The 13,722-nt window shown below is 42.4% G+C and overlaps 1 protein-coding gene across 1 annotated transcript; it reads right to left on the bottom strand.

Moving 5' to 3' along the window:
• Positions 1 to 13,612, bottom strand: tbc1d19 (TBC1 domain family, member 19). Its single transcript, XM_041030787.1, has 21 exons — positions 13,414 to 13,612; positions 13,232 to 13,304; positions 13,068 to 13,113; positions 11,938 to 12,013; positions 11,651 to 11,725; positions 11,319 to 11,382; positions 10,267 to 10,313; positions 10,043 to 10,153; positions 9,760 to 9,832; positions 9,160 to 9,198; positions 7,005 to 7,117; positions 5,631 to 5,705; positions 5,328 to 5,390; positions 3,631 to 3,715; positions 3,437 to 3,481; positions 3,295 to 3,327; positions 3,058 to 3,167; positions 2,849 to 2,940; positions 2,310 to 2,425; positions 2,077 to 2,147; positions 1 to 1,009 (listed from the first exon to the last, which is right to left on the bottom strand). Exons 1-21 carry the CDS (start codon positions 13,507 to 13,509, stop codon positions 935 to 937), a joined length of 1,578 nt encoding a protein of 525 aa, XP_040886721.1. The 5' UTR covers positions 13,510 to 13,612; the 3' UTR covers positions 1 to 934.
• Between the last annotated feature and the right edge of the window lie 110 nt (positions 13,613 to 13,722).

Here is a 13,722-nt window from a genome sequence, read left to right as displayed (position 1 = left end):
AAGACATCGGCATTAACTGGAAAACAGTATTGTTAATAATTAAGAAAAAATTATTTCATTGCATTTAAACCAAAGGTGACATACACTGTTTCTTTTTTTAAAACAGGATAAAGCAGGTTAATACATTCAGGCATTTAATTCATAATTTAAAACTGAAAAACAACCAGAAAATGTTCACAATGAAATAAAATAAATACTGGCACTGAAGGTGCTAAATGTCCCGTAGGAGAGCAGTAATATGCAGTTCCTTCATAAATACAATAAATGATGTGTATACACAGCAGCTTCTAATCATATGAGTTACATTTTAATCAGGTTTGTGTCTTTTGACTAGTTCAACATGCGCAAGCGCAGACTAATGCTTCCAATCTCCTCATTCATCAGCAACAGCACTATCTGACAGTCTTATAACAAGCAGGAGCCACAGAGCAGAATAAATTGCAAGACCTAATTAACACTTCATTAGCCAAGCTTGGAGACGTCGCTGTTGTTCTCTCTGGCACGCTGCTATCGCAATACAATTACTGTTTTATGCAACTCGTCAACTAATGAGCTTCTCAGCTGATCCAAGCACTGCTGTGTGTATCATCTTTCCTGCAGAGCATATGGCTTATGGAGGTTAGCTTTACTGGTCTGTAGGCTATACATACACACTCTGTAATATCTAATAACATGATACAGGATATTCACTATTTATGGTGCATACATGCTAAACAGGGGTTTGGCTTTTTGCTCAAACTAGTGTAAGATTAACTTCATTAATGCTTGTGTGGGTTTTCCTTTGTCGTTCCTTGAGATCTCGTCTGGTGATTCTTGATAGATGATAAGTCGTTTTGGTGTGGTTATGGCGTAGCAGAGTGGCATTTTTGTTGAGTCTCTTTATCCTCCGAGTGGTATGTACATACCACAACTCACACTGCAGTGTCGGCACTCCTCAGATGGCGGTGGCAAATAGAAAGATCTGGATGAGCGGCATGACCTTCAGAGTTGAGAGGTCAGCGAGGACAGCCTGCAGTGTGTGTGTGTGCGTGTCAAACAAAACACAAATAAGATCTGTCATCTGAATTCACAACCCTCCTGACTGCAGCAATTTTATCTCAGCACAGACAAATTTAAGGATTTAAAAAAAGAACCACGCTGAACGACACACACATAATGATGATGCAGGATCCTTGGGAAGCGACAATCCATGCTTAAAGAGTACACCCATCCCCACCCTGTCCTTTTGGGATCGGTGGGAGATTAAATTTAGGGACCCTATCGTGTTTAGAGAGAGGGTTTAATATTTCAACGCTGGGCCTGAGGTTCTAAATATAAGATAAGGAGCAGTATGTTATGATATCTTCTCCCTCCTAGGGCAGGTGGTAAATGAGCAAGCAAATAGTGCCAGCCAGCATCTTAGAGCAGCGGATCAGCCTGTCGCCCCAGTGCATCACATTGTAGTCTAACCCCCTCACCCTCGGGGGAAGGGGGGGGTGAAAAGGGGTGCGAGTGAGGCGAGTCATGGTATGGTTTACTCTTGGTTTCAGTCATGTGATAGTGGGGCCACAGTATGGGAGAGGGTGCGGTATACAGTGCAGGCATGCTCAAGAATTACATTACTGGTTACTGTAATAATGCAACATGAGTTACAGTAAGGAAGCAAACACGGGATGCACTCATCTCGCTATTAGTTGTGTGTTTGCCAAATTTGCATGGAAGTATTCAAAGTTGTTAAGACGACTCTGTGCAGAAAGGTGGCCGCTGATGTTTGTCATAGCTGGTCCAACAGTGAATGGACTTAATAACAAGCCTGCTCCTTTATAAGTGGTGCTGGGAAATGGAGGCAGGGGACTTGGGAAGCATTGGCGAGCTGGTGCACAGGGCGGGGTGAGAGGCTGAGGGTTCTTAACTGTCTAGTTTTCTCAGACATGTGTATGCAGGAGACTGGGTTACTGGTACTGGCTGGTCATCAAGGGCTATTTACAGCCTTTCAGGAGTATGTGGGGGGACAGGCAGAGGGGTGGAATCAGAGTTTCAGACACACACACACACACACACACACATACACTGGAGGCCAGTGTGAAACGACCATACCTCAGCTGAGGCCAGTGACGTCACTTCCATCAGGTTCTCGGCACGAAAGGCGAACACAGCAGCTGCTAGGACTGGAGAAGGTGAGAGTAAGCAAAGAAGAGAGGAGGAAAGGATGTGGAGGAGTGACACAAGCAAGGGGAGGAGGATGAGAAACAGAATGTCAGGAAAAGCAAGATGTGTCAAACATATTCTAATAATTTCCTGAAAAATCTGTAGCTGCAGTTTATGCCTACCTGCAACTACCTCCAGCGAGTCGTACCCCAGGATTCGATCCCAGAGGAGGAGCAGCTGGTCAGTGGACAGATAGCAGGAAAAGGCCCGCACCATCCACTTAAAGGCAATACGCAACCTGAGGACAAAAATATCACAACTTTTTGCTTCAAGAGCTTGAGATCTATAATAAACAAAAATATGTTTTTAAACTCTTCTCATTTTTTTTATTAAATATATAGATGACTTATTAGCATGTGACTGTTGAACAACCGATCATTAGGGCTTTTAAGGCTCTTTCTTTTTTAAACTGTGATTTCAGTAATGCACCACAAGATGGCAGTAGCTCCTAACTGAAGGGCTGCAACAACTGCAAGACCTCCGGGTGGTTCTGAGTAAAGGACCAAAATAAACACAAATAAGTTCCTATATTTCAAAACTTTTTTTCAGATAAATAGTTAATGTCTATAGCCCATCATTCAGTAGTGTTGGTACCACACCTCACTGGTGAGCTACACAGGTCCACAAAGACCTGTGATGAAACAGTGTGCAGGCTACTCACGGCTGTGCGCCAATCTGTCGGAGGTGGTAGAACAGCTGAGGCAGATGGGTCTGGAGCAGCCGCTCAAACTGCAGGCACAGAGACACTATACCCTGCAGGAGAGCATGTGGGTTCATGTTAAGCACATGGTATTGTACAAACATGAACACACACACACAATATTTTGTTGTTGAGACTGATCATTCACATTCAAATATCCGAGAGCTTACCGAGGGAGAGGAGGAGATGGAGTGTAATCTGAAGAAGTAGCGGATGTACATTTCCCTGAATACACTGTACAGCTTGGATGGCTCGTTGTACAAGAAACACAAAGGTGCCACTGTGGGGACAAGCACACACATACACAAATCCACAAACACACACACAAACACACACCCTGTCATATCCTGCTCATTCTGTGTTCCTCATGGAAAAGTAGCATTAGCACAGGTGGACAACATACTCACCATACATTGAAAACCCATGGAAAGGGATTACACCTGTCCAAATGAGATTTTGAAGTCAGAGCTATTAATAGATATTCTATTAAGCAACAAAGATATTAGTCTTCATATTAGATATTAGTCTGATGTCCAGATGCAGGCTCACCGTTGGGAGGATAAACGACAGCATACTCCTCATCTCCCACTTTCCCTGTAGACAGACACATAAAGACATTGATAACCAAGCTTTGGAGGACCACGTCTTTGGTTTCCTAATACACCACTGTCAGGTACGTTTGTGTGTCTAGATGTGTGTGTGTGTGTGTGTGTGTGTCCTTGTTGAAGGGCACATCATCTCACCCTGGGTGTAGGATTTAGGAGGAGTGGCACTGTTGTATTTGAAGTGCTCCAGTACGGCGGTGTCCCGGGAGAAACACAGCAACACCTGGGAACACACAGGGTTGGGATTAAACATGCTCCCATGCACGCACACGATTGTGTTTGCTTGTAACTGTAACTTAGGTGAAGATCTGACCTTATTTTATACAAATTTATACATAAATGCAGATAATCCCAGGTTGCATGACATTTTCTTGCCATTGCACATGGATTACACGCTCAGTAGTTAATACACTTATATTTGTTCAGGAGACGGTGATAGCCTTGAGCAGCGTTGCTTCCTCTTGGGTAAGAATTCCATTAAAGCGGCACACCTGGAGCCAGCTTTTCAGGATGTACCGAGGCAGACAGTAACAGAGCCTCAAGTGGCTACTTGTTTCACAAAATGACCGTATAAGTGGGAGCTCTTTCCATTACAGTCCCATTTCTGTGTCTCTGTGAGACGAGATTTCATTTCCACCGACCACTTAAGATGAATTACATTGGGGGGAAATCATCTGTCTGCGCAAAAATGAGATGGGCAGCAATTCATAAAGCTTCATTAATGGGAGAAAACGGAAAATGAGGAGGAGAAGAGGACTATAGCATGTGTCTGGGCTGCCTCCTGTCTGACCTTGAACACTTTTTCAGTGGTTACGAAAACTGGGTGGTCTGCTGTTGTACTTGAAGTGTTTTTGTCTGTTTGGATAGATGGTATACTGTGAGGCAGTCTCACGGGGTGGAGCTAAATAAATTTGGTTCATCTTTAAATATCGATAGAAAGTGAATATAAATAGGCTATTTTGCTTGATACCACAGCTCAGTGTATGTTTTTTTTTCTACCTAACGTAGTTTGAAAGACCTGAAAGTCATTTCTCTCAGGATAAACTGTTTTGTAACGGCACCTAATCAGATGATTCATCATCTACTTCCTGCACCGAAAGGTATTTATTTAATAAAGCTAAATGAACTCATCCTAAGAGGCCACAATGTGACATCTCTTCAAACATTCTTGGGAAATTGCACTTCTCCAGTGCTCTTAAGAACCTTAGTTGACTTTTCTTTTCTTAAGATCCTAACAGCACCTGCGTGAATCCACACTCTCCCCACAGTAAGTAGATTCTTTCACTGCCTAGTGAGTTTACCATTAGTCAATATTGACAATGATACTGGGGCTTTGTTCTTGCTACACCTGTGCACTCATTGGTGAGCCACCAAGGAGCATGACTTGTTAACAGCTGCTGAATAAACTGGTTGCCAAGTATATACATGTGTTTATCAGCAGAGCACCAAAGGCAAACAGAGCAGTGACTACCAGAGATGCTAAGAATAACAAGTCATATCCTTGTCTGGGCTGAATATGTATCTACAGATAAAGAGGAACACTGTCAGATAGTAACTGCTCTTATATGACTGACACAAGCTAAAATGTTTAGGGCAGTCAAACTCATTTTTTCATTTTAAACAGTGGTTGTATTAAAGAGTGTTGGGGCCCAAGTGGTTTGTAGAACAACCCCTTACGCTAACAATAGTAGGAAATATCACAATATAACCACAACAACACCGTAAAACACATGAGGTGAGATTTTGAGTCTAAGTTTTCAGGAGCTTCAAAAAGAGCAGTGGTATGGTAAGTGATGAGATGTGGAAGCTGAACTGGGAAATAAAGGAGAGCCCACCTGATAGAGGAAATCTTCAAAAACAAAGTAGTAGTCGTCATTGCTGGCGGTGAGCTTCACATCCTGGTGGGCAGGATATTGTGAATTTAACTTTATTTCATAACGCAAAGAAAGTTAATTAACTGTACAGCTTGTAAATCAGGAATGAAAAACGTTAACATCAAAGTGCTGTAAATTTACATACAGAGAAAAGTTTGTTGTGCAGGACAAATGTTTTAGTGATAGGACTTCACCTGAAAACCCAAGCTTTAAGTAACTTACTGGAACAGCTTACCTGTGCAGCTAAATTAACATGAACAATACCTTATAGATGAGGTTGTCCACCAGCAGGTCATGTTGTATTACTCCAGCCTTTAGCTGTTCATAATGCATCACATCCTGGAAAGGCAAAGAACCAACATGTTTTATATGCACAATAACTTGCATGAAGAACCAAACGGTACAAAGTTCCACTTTTCTGATATGCAGTGAGTTAAATCAACATTATGTATTCTCCCTGACAGTGACGACAGCAGGATTAAACCAAGCTTAAAGGATGGGTATTGTGTTTCCGACCACGTGGTTAAACTCAAACGCGTCTCCGGTCCTAGACAGGTTACCATAAATGAAGTAAAGAACAGGCAACAGGGTGGACAGAGTGATAAAAATGTCCCCTGTGACAGTCGTGAAGCACCTTGGCAATGATCAGCGTTGCGGATGTGAGGAGAACAGAAACAGAGATAGTCATTTTGACAGCTGAGACAGGACGTTGAAACCGTGGTCATATGGACAAAATCTATGAAGGGGATTTTGCTGAAATATTTAAAGTTGATTATACATCTTGCTGCAATTGAGTGAAGACATGACTAACCACAGTTTGCTCTGGATATATTTCTAGAGAATAAAATCAACCTGAAATGAAGCACTAAAGCAAAAAAAGGTTTATCTATCAATATAAGATGGATAAGCTCTTTTTAAGTAAATATTATAGTCTATTCAAACCACTGTGAAGCAGCAACCTGGAGTAATTTACAAGATACAGCCAAATCTACACAACTCAAAACCGAGACAATGCACACATACTGACACTCGCCAACGCTGACTGTTTAATGTGTTTGCCCTTCTGCCGTCCAGAGCCACGCTGACACTCTCCAGACCTCAGTCAGGTCCCCGTAACTCTCCCTCAGAAATCAATCTTCCCATCACAAGCATTGTTTTATTGACTTGGCCTCAACGGGAGACTCTGGACTCCAGCGTTTACACAGCACTTTGCCACACAGGCAGGCAGCCACTCTGTTTGGGCGAACTGTGCTAAATTGCCAGCATTTGATTATCTTAGCAACTGTACACAGGGGACAAGCCACAGCGAGCAAAGATAAACAGCACAGGGGCTCATACACAGATTATGTAGAACTTGTGGGTCTGCTGGTTGTTCCATATGTTGGTTGTCACTGCACAGTGTAAATGCCAGGACACAAAATGAATTAAAGCTGTTAGGATTCTCCGCTGAAATACATTTAAAAAAAAAAAGACCTGAAAGTAGCTGCAGCTGAAAACTTAAGACTGTAGTAAACATGCAGTTCGGGAATCACAGCTGTGTGTGAGTGGCTGCTTTATGACAAACACTGACAGCTGAGAGCCGCCACCAGGGTGCAACTCAGTCGTGTGTTTGTGTGTCTGTGTATGTGCCTACAGTACCGGGGGCTGGTTAGTGGAGTTCAGGGTGAGGGCCCACAGGTCTGCCCGGAGCCCGGTGGGGCAGCCCTGCCTGCTGTACTGCTGTGCTGCTGCACTGTCCTGGTCCATGACCACTAGACAAAACAGAGACAAAAAGTAAGACATGGGAGGGAAAGATGGAGGTGTGTGCATGAAACAGAAAGGCATTTACAGACAGTCCAGGTGTCTTTAGATAGTTAGCTTAGCTTAGCATAAAGATTGTAAACAAGGGGAAACAGTTTGCCCGGCTCTGTCCAAAAGGAACTCGGTTCACCGGTAAAAAAAAATTCCTTGTCAGGGACAGCGACTTCCTGGAGTCTCCATTGGTTGCCTGGCAAAGCTCACAGTGATGACAAGACTCCAGGACGTCGCTGCACCCTGCCAAGAAATACTGCAGCACAGAATCTCCCCGTAAAACCACGAACTGTGTTTGTTATACACCGGTCTTTGTACAGATTAAACAAACAAAATGTGTTAGTTTTAAATGTGCTGGTAACATAGAAAATAAAGTTCATGACCTAATCTAATGTAGGTGGATTTTGTTACCTGGATAGAGCTACGCTAGCTGTGTCCCTGTTTCCAGACTTTATGCCAAGCTAAGTAGCTACTAGCCCCATCTTTTCAGAGAATCAACATGAAAGTAGTACAGATATTCTGATCAAAAGCAATTAAGTGCATTTCCTAATTCCACATTAAAGTGAGATTTTAAAAGAAGAAATTACATTTTGAAATTTGAAGGATCAATAGAAATCCTCCTGACTTCCTGGTAGAATGACATAATGTGTACAAACAGCAGAGACGTCCAGAATGGGACAGAGCCAACTTAATCTGCTGGGAACATGAACACCTGCGTGTCTCGAATGGCTGCACAACAACAGGCCGTCAGTCCAGCTCTGAAACTGAGACTCTGATACATGGAAAACCGTGGAAAACGCCACAAATTTATCAATTAAAAATCACGGCACATATTAATCTGCAAGTAGGCCAGTCCGACATCTATGTGTTTGGGTTTCAAGGTGTTGCTCAGACGTAAACATGGGTTCACAATTTCATTCTATCCCTCTGAAAATTAATAAACATTCAAAAAAAAAATCATAACACAGACATTCCCATAATGGTGATTATTACATAACTTTCCAAAAAACACTCAGGCACATGCTGGAAACAAACTCTTCAACATCTCCATTCGACCCTATATCTCTGTTGTGACAGTAGCCAAAAACACACAGCCCTTGACTTAAGGTGCTGGCCAGTCATAACATAAACGAACACACTCCTCGCCTCTTAAATTTCCTATTTGAGTGCACTTAACACTTGGCCTGGAACACAGCTCAAAGTTTGAGAGCCAACCGAGGGTGAAATAGTGGACGGGGACCTTGTGGCTGTGTATATAAAATACAGCCTGTGTTTTCAAGACTCTTGTCGATAGATGTCTGATTGGTGTCCATAATAAGGTTGGTGTTTACACTGGGTTCATAGCTGAGCAATGAGTTCAAAGTTAAAGGGCCCCTATAACCGATTACCTGAGAGAGCAAAGGATTCATTAACGGCAGGAGCTGACATTAGGAATTTTCTAAGCATATGAGGTGATCAGTGGCTGAGTCAAACAAATATTTTCTAAGTATTATTTTATGCTCTATACTCTGTCTATATAATTATCTTTTCCTGCACTACACTTTATGACTTTTTATTAGTGCCTATAATCAGTATGAACAACCAACTTGAATTTTTTTCAGGTTTACAGTTGATATAAATAGATTTATTTTGGACACTGCTCTCCAGAAAAAGACTGTTTAATGTAAAAATAAAATCAAGACCTCTAATGGTCTAAAATAAGCACAAATATAGAACACAAAACTACAAAACAAGGCTCAAGGCTGCAACTGTAGCCTGCGGGTACTCTACTTAATATTGAGTTAAAGAGAGAAGATACTGACTCAATATGTAATAATAATAATAATCAGCAATCAATAATGATAAAATAATGATACTCCTGGTAGCCTCTGGTTCTGAGGTGAGTCGTGTGCTTCGAGTCCCCACATTAATATATTTAAATAACTCAATTAAAGAATTAGAACAACAGAAAACTATTGACAAAGAAATTGAACAATATAAAACAAAGAACTGAAACACTTACCTTTTTTCCCAATTTGAACGTACTCATTTTCAAACAGGTCTGCAAAGGATTAAAAAAAAAAAAAGAAAAGGGAGAACAAACCTGATTCATCAGTAATGGTCTGGTAGCGGCTCAGCTTTTCAAACTAATGTTATCTCTTTGATTTACAAACACAGAGACGGTAGATATGATTCTTAAAACCCAAACACAAAACCGTAACAATGTCAATACCTGAATTTAACACAGATGTTGTTTGAGAAATCCCAGGCAGGTATGCGGGACAGGAAAGGAGTGCAGGCTGATATGAGACCAGTGTGGTTTATACTCCATTAAAATCCAGAGTTCATTGGATAAACACATTAATTTCAGCAGTATATCTGATTAATCACTGCTAGCAAAGGAAATGTGTTTGGGTTTGATGTTAAAAAAATATCACAAAAGAAGTTAATTTAGCTATGACATAAAGTCCACCATGCCACATGTGATTTTGACAGTACACAGAAACCATTAAACCAGCTGGCGTATTAAAGGAACAGTTCAACATTTTGGGGAACACGCTTGTTCACATATTTTCCAAGATGTCACATTATTCCTTTCACTGTGAAAAAGATTTGTGAATACCTGGATGTATGTGTGCATGGTCGTCAATCCCCAACTGCCCTGTGTTCAGGTTCAGCTCTGAGTAGGCTTGTCTCTGTGAGTTAAAAAAAAAACAACAAAAAAAACACACTATTTACAGGCTTCAAACCCATTTTCTATTTCCTGGGGTAGCTTCACAGGGTATGCTGTTAAATGCATTGAGCCCACATTAAAGTGACACTGAGGTCACTAATGGACAAAACGCCTGCAGACAAACACACACATGAGCAATGAAAATGAACCAAACAGCCACAGGGGTCCCTACCAGCTGTGGGATGTCCCTGACATTCAGGGGAACCTGGATGAGACCCCAGTGGCTCCTGGCGCTGACATCCTCGCTGCTATCGTGGTTGGGGTTCCGCAAACTGATCAACACCTGTGCAGAAAGCATTAATGGAGTATAATTAAGGTAGACTTTATTTCTTGTACTTAAAATTGCACCTCGTCTTTAACATAAAAAACTATGCTGAATGCTGTGACTCTGCCTACCTCCAGAAAGTCTTTGGGGGCATAGACAGGCCTAAAGCGACTTAAATCTGCAGATAGACACAAACACTTTAATGTATCTCAATAAAACATTAGTTAATAGAATCACTTACAGAGGACACTTCTCCCGCTGAAAAATGTACACAGTGTTTACATATGCAATTTCAGAACAGGGTTAGCAGCTGCAAAATCTAGACTATACAAATGCATCCAGCCGTGAAGTTCAGTTCATCAACTTGAACTTGGGATATACTTCTGAAAGCATTTGTGACGGCTGACTTCACTTCGTGCAGTCGGAGCTGGCAGCGTCTACAAAAGTCAAAGGAACAGTACAGGACAGCTGAGGCACATTCAGCCAGTTTTAAGTGTGACTTCCATCTGCTGTCTACGAAGCACAGCAGTAAAAACAAGTGCCGCGTCGTCCTCAGAACGAGGGCACGTTAAGGTTTTGGACGGAAGGAGGGGTCCTGCTCGTTATCGCAGACCCGTCCAAGGAGTCTGGACAGTTTCTATAGTCACAGCCCGAAGTGTTTATAGCCGGGGGACAGCACACAGTCCTAAATGTTATTATACGCCGCTGTGCTGTGATAGCATTGTTAGGACACAAGATTACAGTGTTCTTTGTAGTTGTCCTGTCTTAAAGGGGAAATGGTTGTTACAATAACTAAGGAAAACAAAGTATTTGCTACATACTCTCCCTGTAAATGTGATTTTTTAATATACTCTTGAACTGGAGTAGCTTGGTTGCTAATAATTAGCACGGTGGTTTCATTTGGCTCAAAGTGTCAGTGTATCAGTAAAGAAAAGCAACACGTGGAAACTAGTATCTGCTTTTCAGATGTTGCAGAGTAGAGAACCTTTAAGAAAATCCTTCCCGGATAAATTACCGGATAAAAAAGCAAACACGAAGTGGTAGATCTCGTTCAGAGATGCGTTAAGCCGATGTAAAATACACAACTTGTCTGAGCGATGCGGCAGTTTACAGACACATCAACACTAATCTTTCATAAAAGGCAGATTGCTCAGGGCCAAACCCCTGGGTAATGTCTTGAGACCTGGTTCATCTGTGCCCATCTCGTTCCATTTGTTGGTGAGCTCCTTCTGTTCCACTGCAGGCCTCTGTGGAGTGGGCGGAAAGAGCGGATTTCAACAAACACTAGCTCTTGGCTACTGTCAAACTTAGCCACGATTTAACCACAGTTCAGCCACAGTTCAGGATTAAAACAATACAAGCTTAAGATGCACTATGCAAAAAAAACGATGCTAAAACAACAGCACAATATGACAAAAATGCAATGTCATGAAGGTCTGTGCAGTACAGAAGATGCTGCCAGATTTAAGAGCTGGTGTAATTATGCTATGTTAGCCATGACAACAGTTTAGTTACCATGCGGGCCAGAGGCACTCCAAGCTCTGTACTCATGCTGTTCAGGCTTTTGAGGACACGCTTCTCCCAGCTGGCCTGTGTAAGAAAACACACACACACACACACACACCACATACATTTGGCTTCAGATACTGTGATTCAAATAGCTAATTGATTTTTTTTTAAAAAGGAAAAAAAAACAAAAAAAACAGGTCAAGTCTCTGAATTCGGCAGCCACAAAAGACAGAGTCGGGGAGGTAGAGGAAGAACAAGTGAGGAGTGATGGAGATAAGAGGAGACAGACTGACCTGTGCCTTGCGCATGTAGGCCAGCGGCTCTTTGAGATGCTCTGGAGGAGCCGCGGGATGGCTCGGGGGCAGCTGGCTAGAATAAGCAGACACAAGAGCGGGGGCGAGGAGCTTTACAGTACAATAGAGAAAGGGTTTATCATGTAAATACATAAAAATGCCACAGTGTGTCTACCAAAAGACTGACAGATTCGAGGGACTGAAGCCAATAAGGACGCAAACAACAATTTTTTTCAAGTTAAGTGCTTACAAGAAGTACGGTGTCAAACAAAAGGCAAAGCCAATGTTCAGATTTTTCTCAAAAAGCAGGCAGTCTGCCACCATTAGTGCCCTGCACTTAGAGCTCGGATGACTCACAACCCATCTCCACCAGATGCAGCAATTGTCTCATGTCTTTTCCACGCTAAGCATGCTCAGGGCATATTAAATGACTCAAGGTCTCAGCGCGTTAAACAGCGTTCAACCTAATCTAAACACCTGTGAGAGAACATGGGGCTGACTAATGGCCAAAAAGAGGAGGCATTAGTCAATGTTATATGTCATCCTTTAACAGCAAAGCATTAAGCATCCTATGTTTCAGTCTGAGCCTCGAGAGAACAACGAGGGTATGCTACCCTTAAAGGCAAGAGAATACAGCCGAGGAACACTTCAAAGCTGTTTAAAGAGCACAGAGTTTTACAGCTATTTAGCTATTTGATTATAATAAAGATACTAACTAAAAGGGCACATAAATCTGGATTAGTATGGAGTAATTATCAATGTTTGAAGTTGCCCACTATGTAACAATCTCTCTTGATAGCCTCCAAGACAAAGACAGATTCAATTTAACTATTACAATAAATACATATCAACTGTATTTTAAATATTAAAAGTGGTTTTCATGGATACAGATACTCATAATAAAGCTTTGAGACATCTCTCTCACCTGGCTGGCCTCATAGCTCTGGATATGAGTGTATATGAGTATATATGGGTGCATATGTTTGTTAGCATACTCTGGTGGTTTGCCCAGTTGCAAACCATCAGAAACGTGAGGCAGGTACCCGGAGCGTGTGCATACAGGTGCGTCTGCTGTGTCTGTGTACACCAGTGCTTCACACAAATACCATTTCAGGCTGAATGTAACTTACACATGCAGTTCTCTGTACACTGCATTCTGCAGCTTTCTTTCCCAGCCTGCAAAACAATGAAATACATGATCACAACACAGACCTAGGCAATAATAATAAGTCTGTTACTGGCGTGAGGAGTGAGCAGTGTTTATGTAACTGAAGCTAAAACACGAATGACCCACCTGATGTTTTGAGGAAACTGCGTACGTCCTCTTTGAGGGACTCCAGTTTTATGTCAGGTTGGTGTAAACACTCCTAAATAAGAAGAAAAGAAGAAGTTAAGTTGGGCGTTGGGCGAACCGCTAGACACGACACTCTGAGATTGACAGCGACCTGCTCGTTAGCCACATGCTAACCCACTCACTTTGGCTTGCCTCTCTATCTGAGAGTGTAAATGGCTCCCCTTCAGCCGCTGCACGATCTGAGCGATGGTCAGAGATAACTCGGTGCCCTCCTCCATCCTCTTTTGTCAAAGCGTCGTTCGGTTTTGCGCCTAAAACAGCACAGTTTCGTTTACTGAACGCTAGCAGCATCCAGCGGTGCGGCAGCCGCCACCTCCACCCCCCCTTTGCCTCTCTCTGCAGAGGTTCCCTAGCAACTGAGGACGGTCAGCGAGCGTGCAGGGGAAACAACGACCCGGTGCTTTGGTTCCGGGCTGAAAATCTGTTCCGAG

Source organism: Toxotes jaculatrix, chromosome 23, assembly GCF_017976425.1.
Source record: "Toxotes jaculatrix isolate fToxJac2 chromosome 23, fToxJac2.pri, whole genome shotgun sequence".
NCBI classification, from domain to species: Eukaryota; Metazoa; Chordata; class Actinopteri; family Toxotidae; genus Toxotes; species Toxotes jaculatrix.
The sequence above is the reverse complement of the archived record's forward strand: the minus strand, read 5'-3'. Positions and strand labels throughout refer to the sequence as shown.

Excerpts from the sequence above, each read along its gene's own strand:
- tbc1d19 (XM_041030787.1), bottom strand. The coding sequence starts at position 13,509 with ATGGAGGAGGGCACCGAGTTATCTCTGACCATCGCTCAGATCGTGCAG. Across the intron at positions 3,328-3,436 it reads TGTCGTTTATCCTCCCAACG|GTGTAATCCCTTTCCATGGG; the intron begins GTGAGCCTGCAT and ends TCATTTGGACAG. Across the intron at positions 2,426-2,848 it reads CGACAGATTGGCGCACAGCC|GTTGCGTATTGCCTTTAAGT; the intron begins GTGAGTAGCCTG and ends TTTTGTCCTCAG.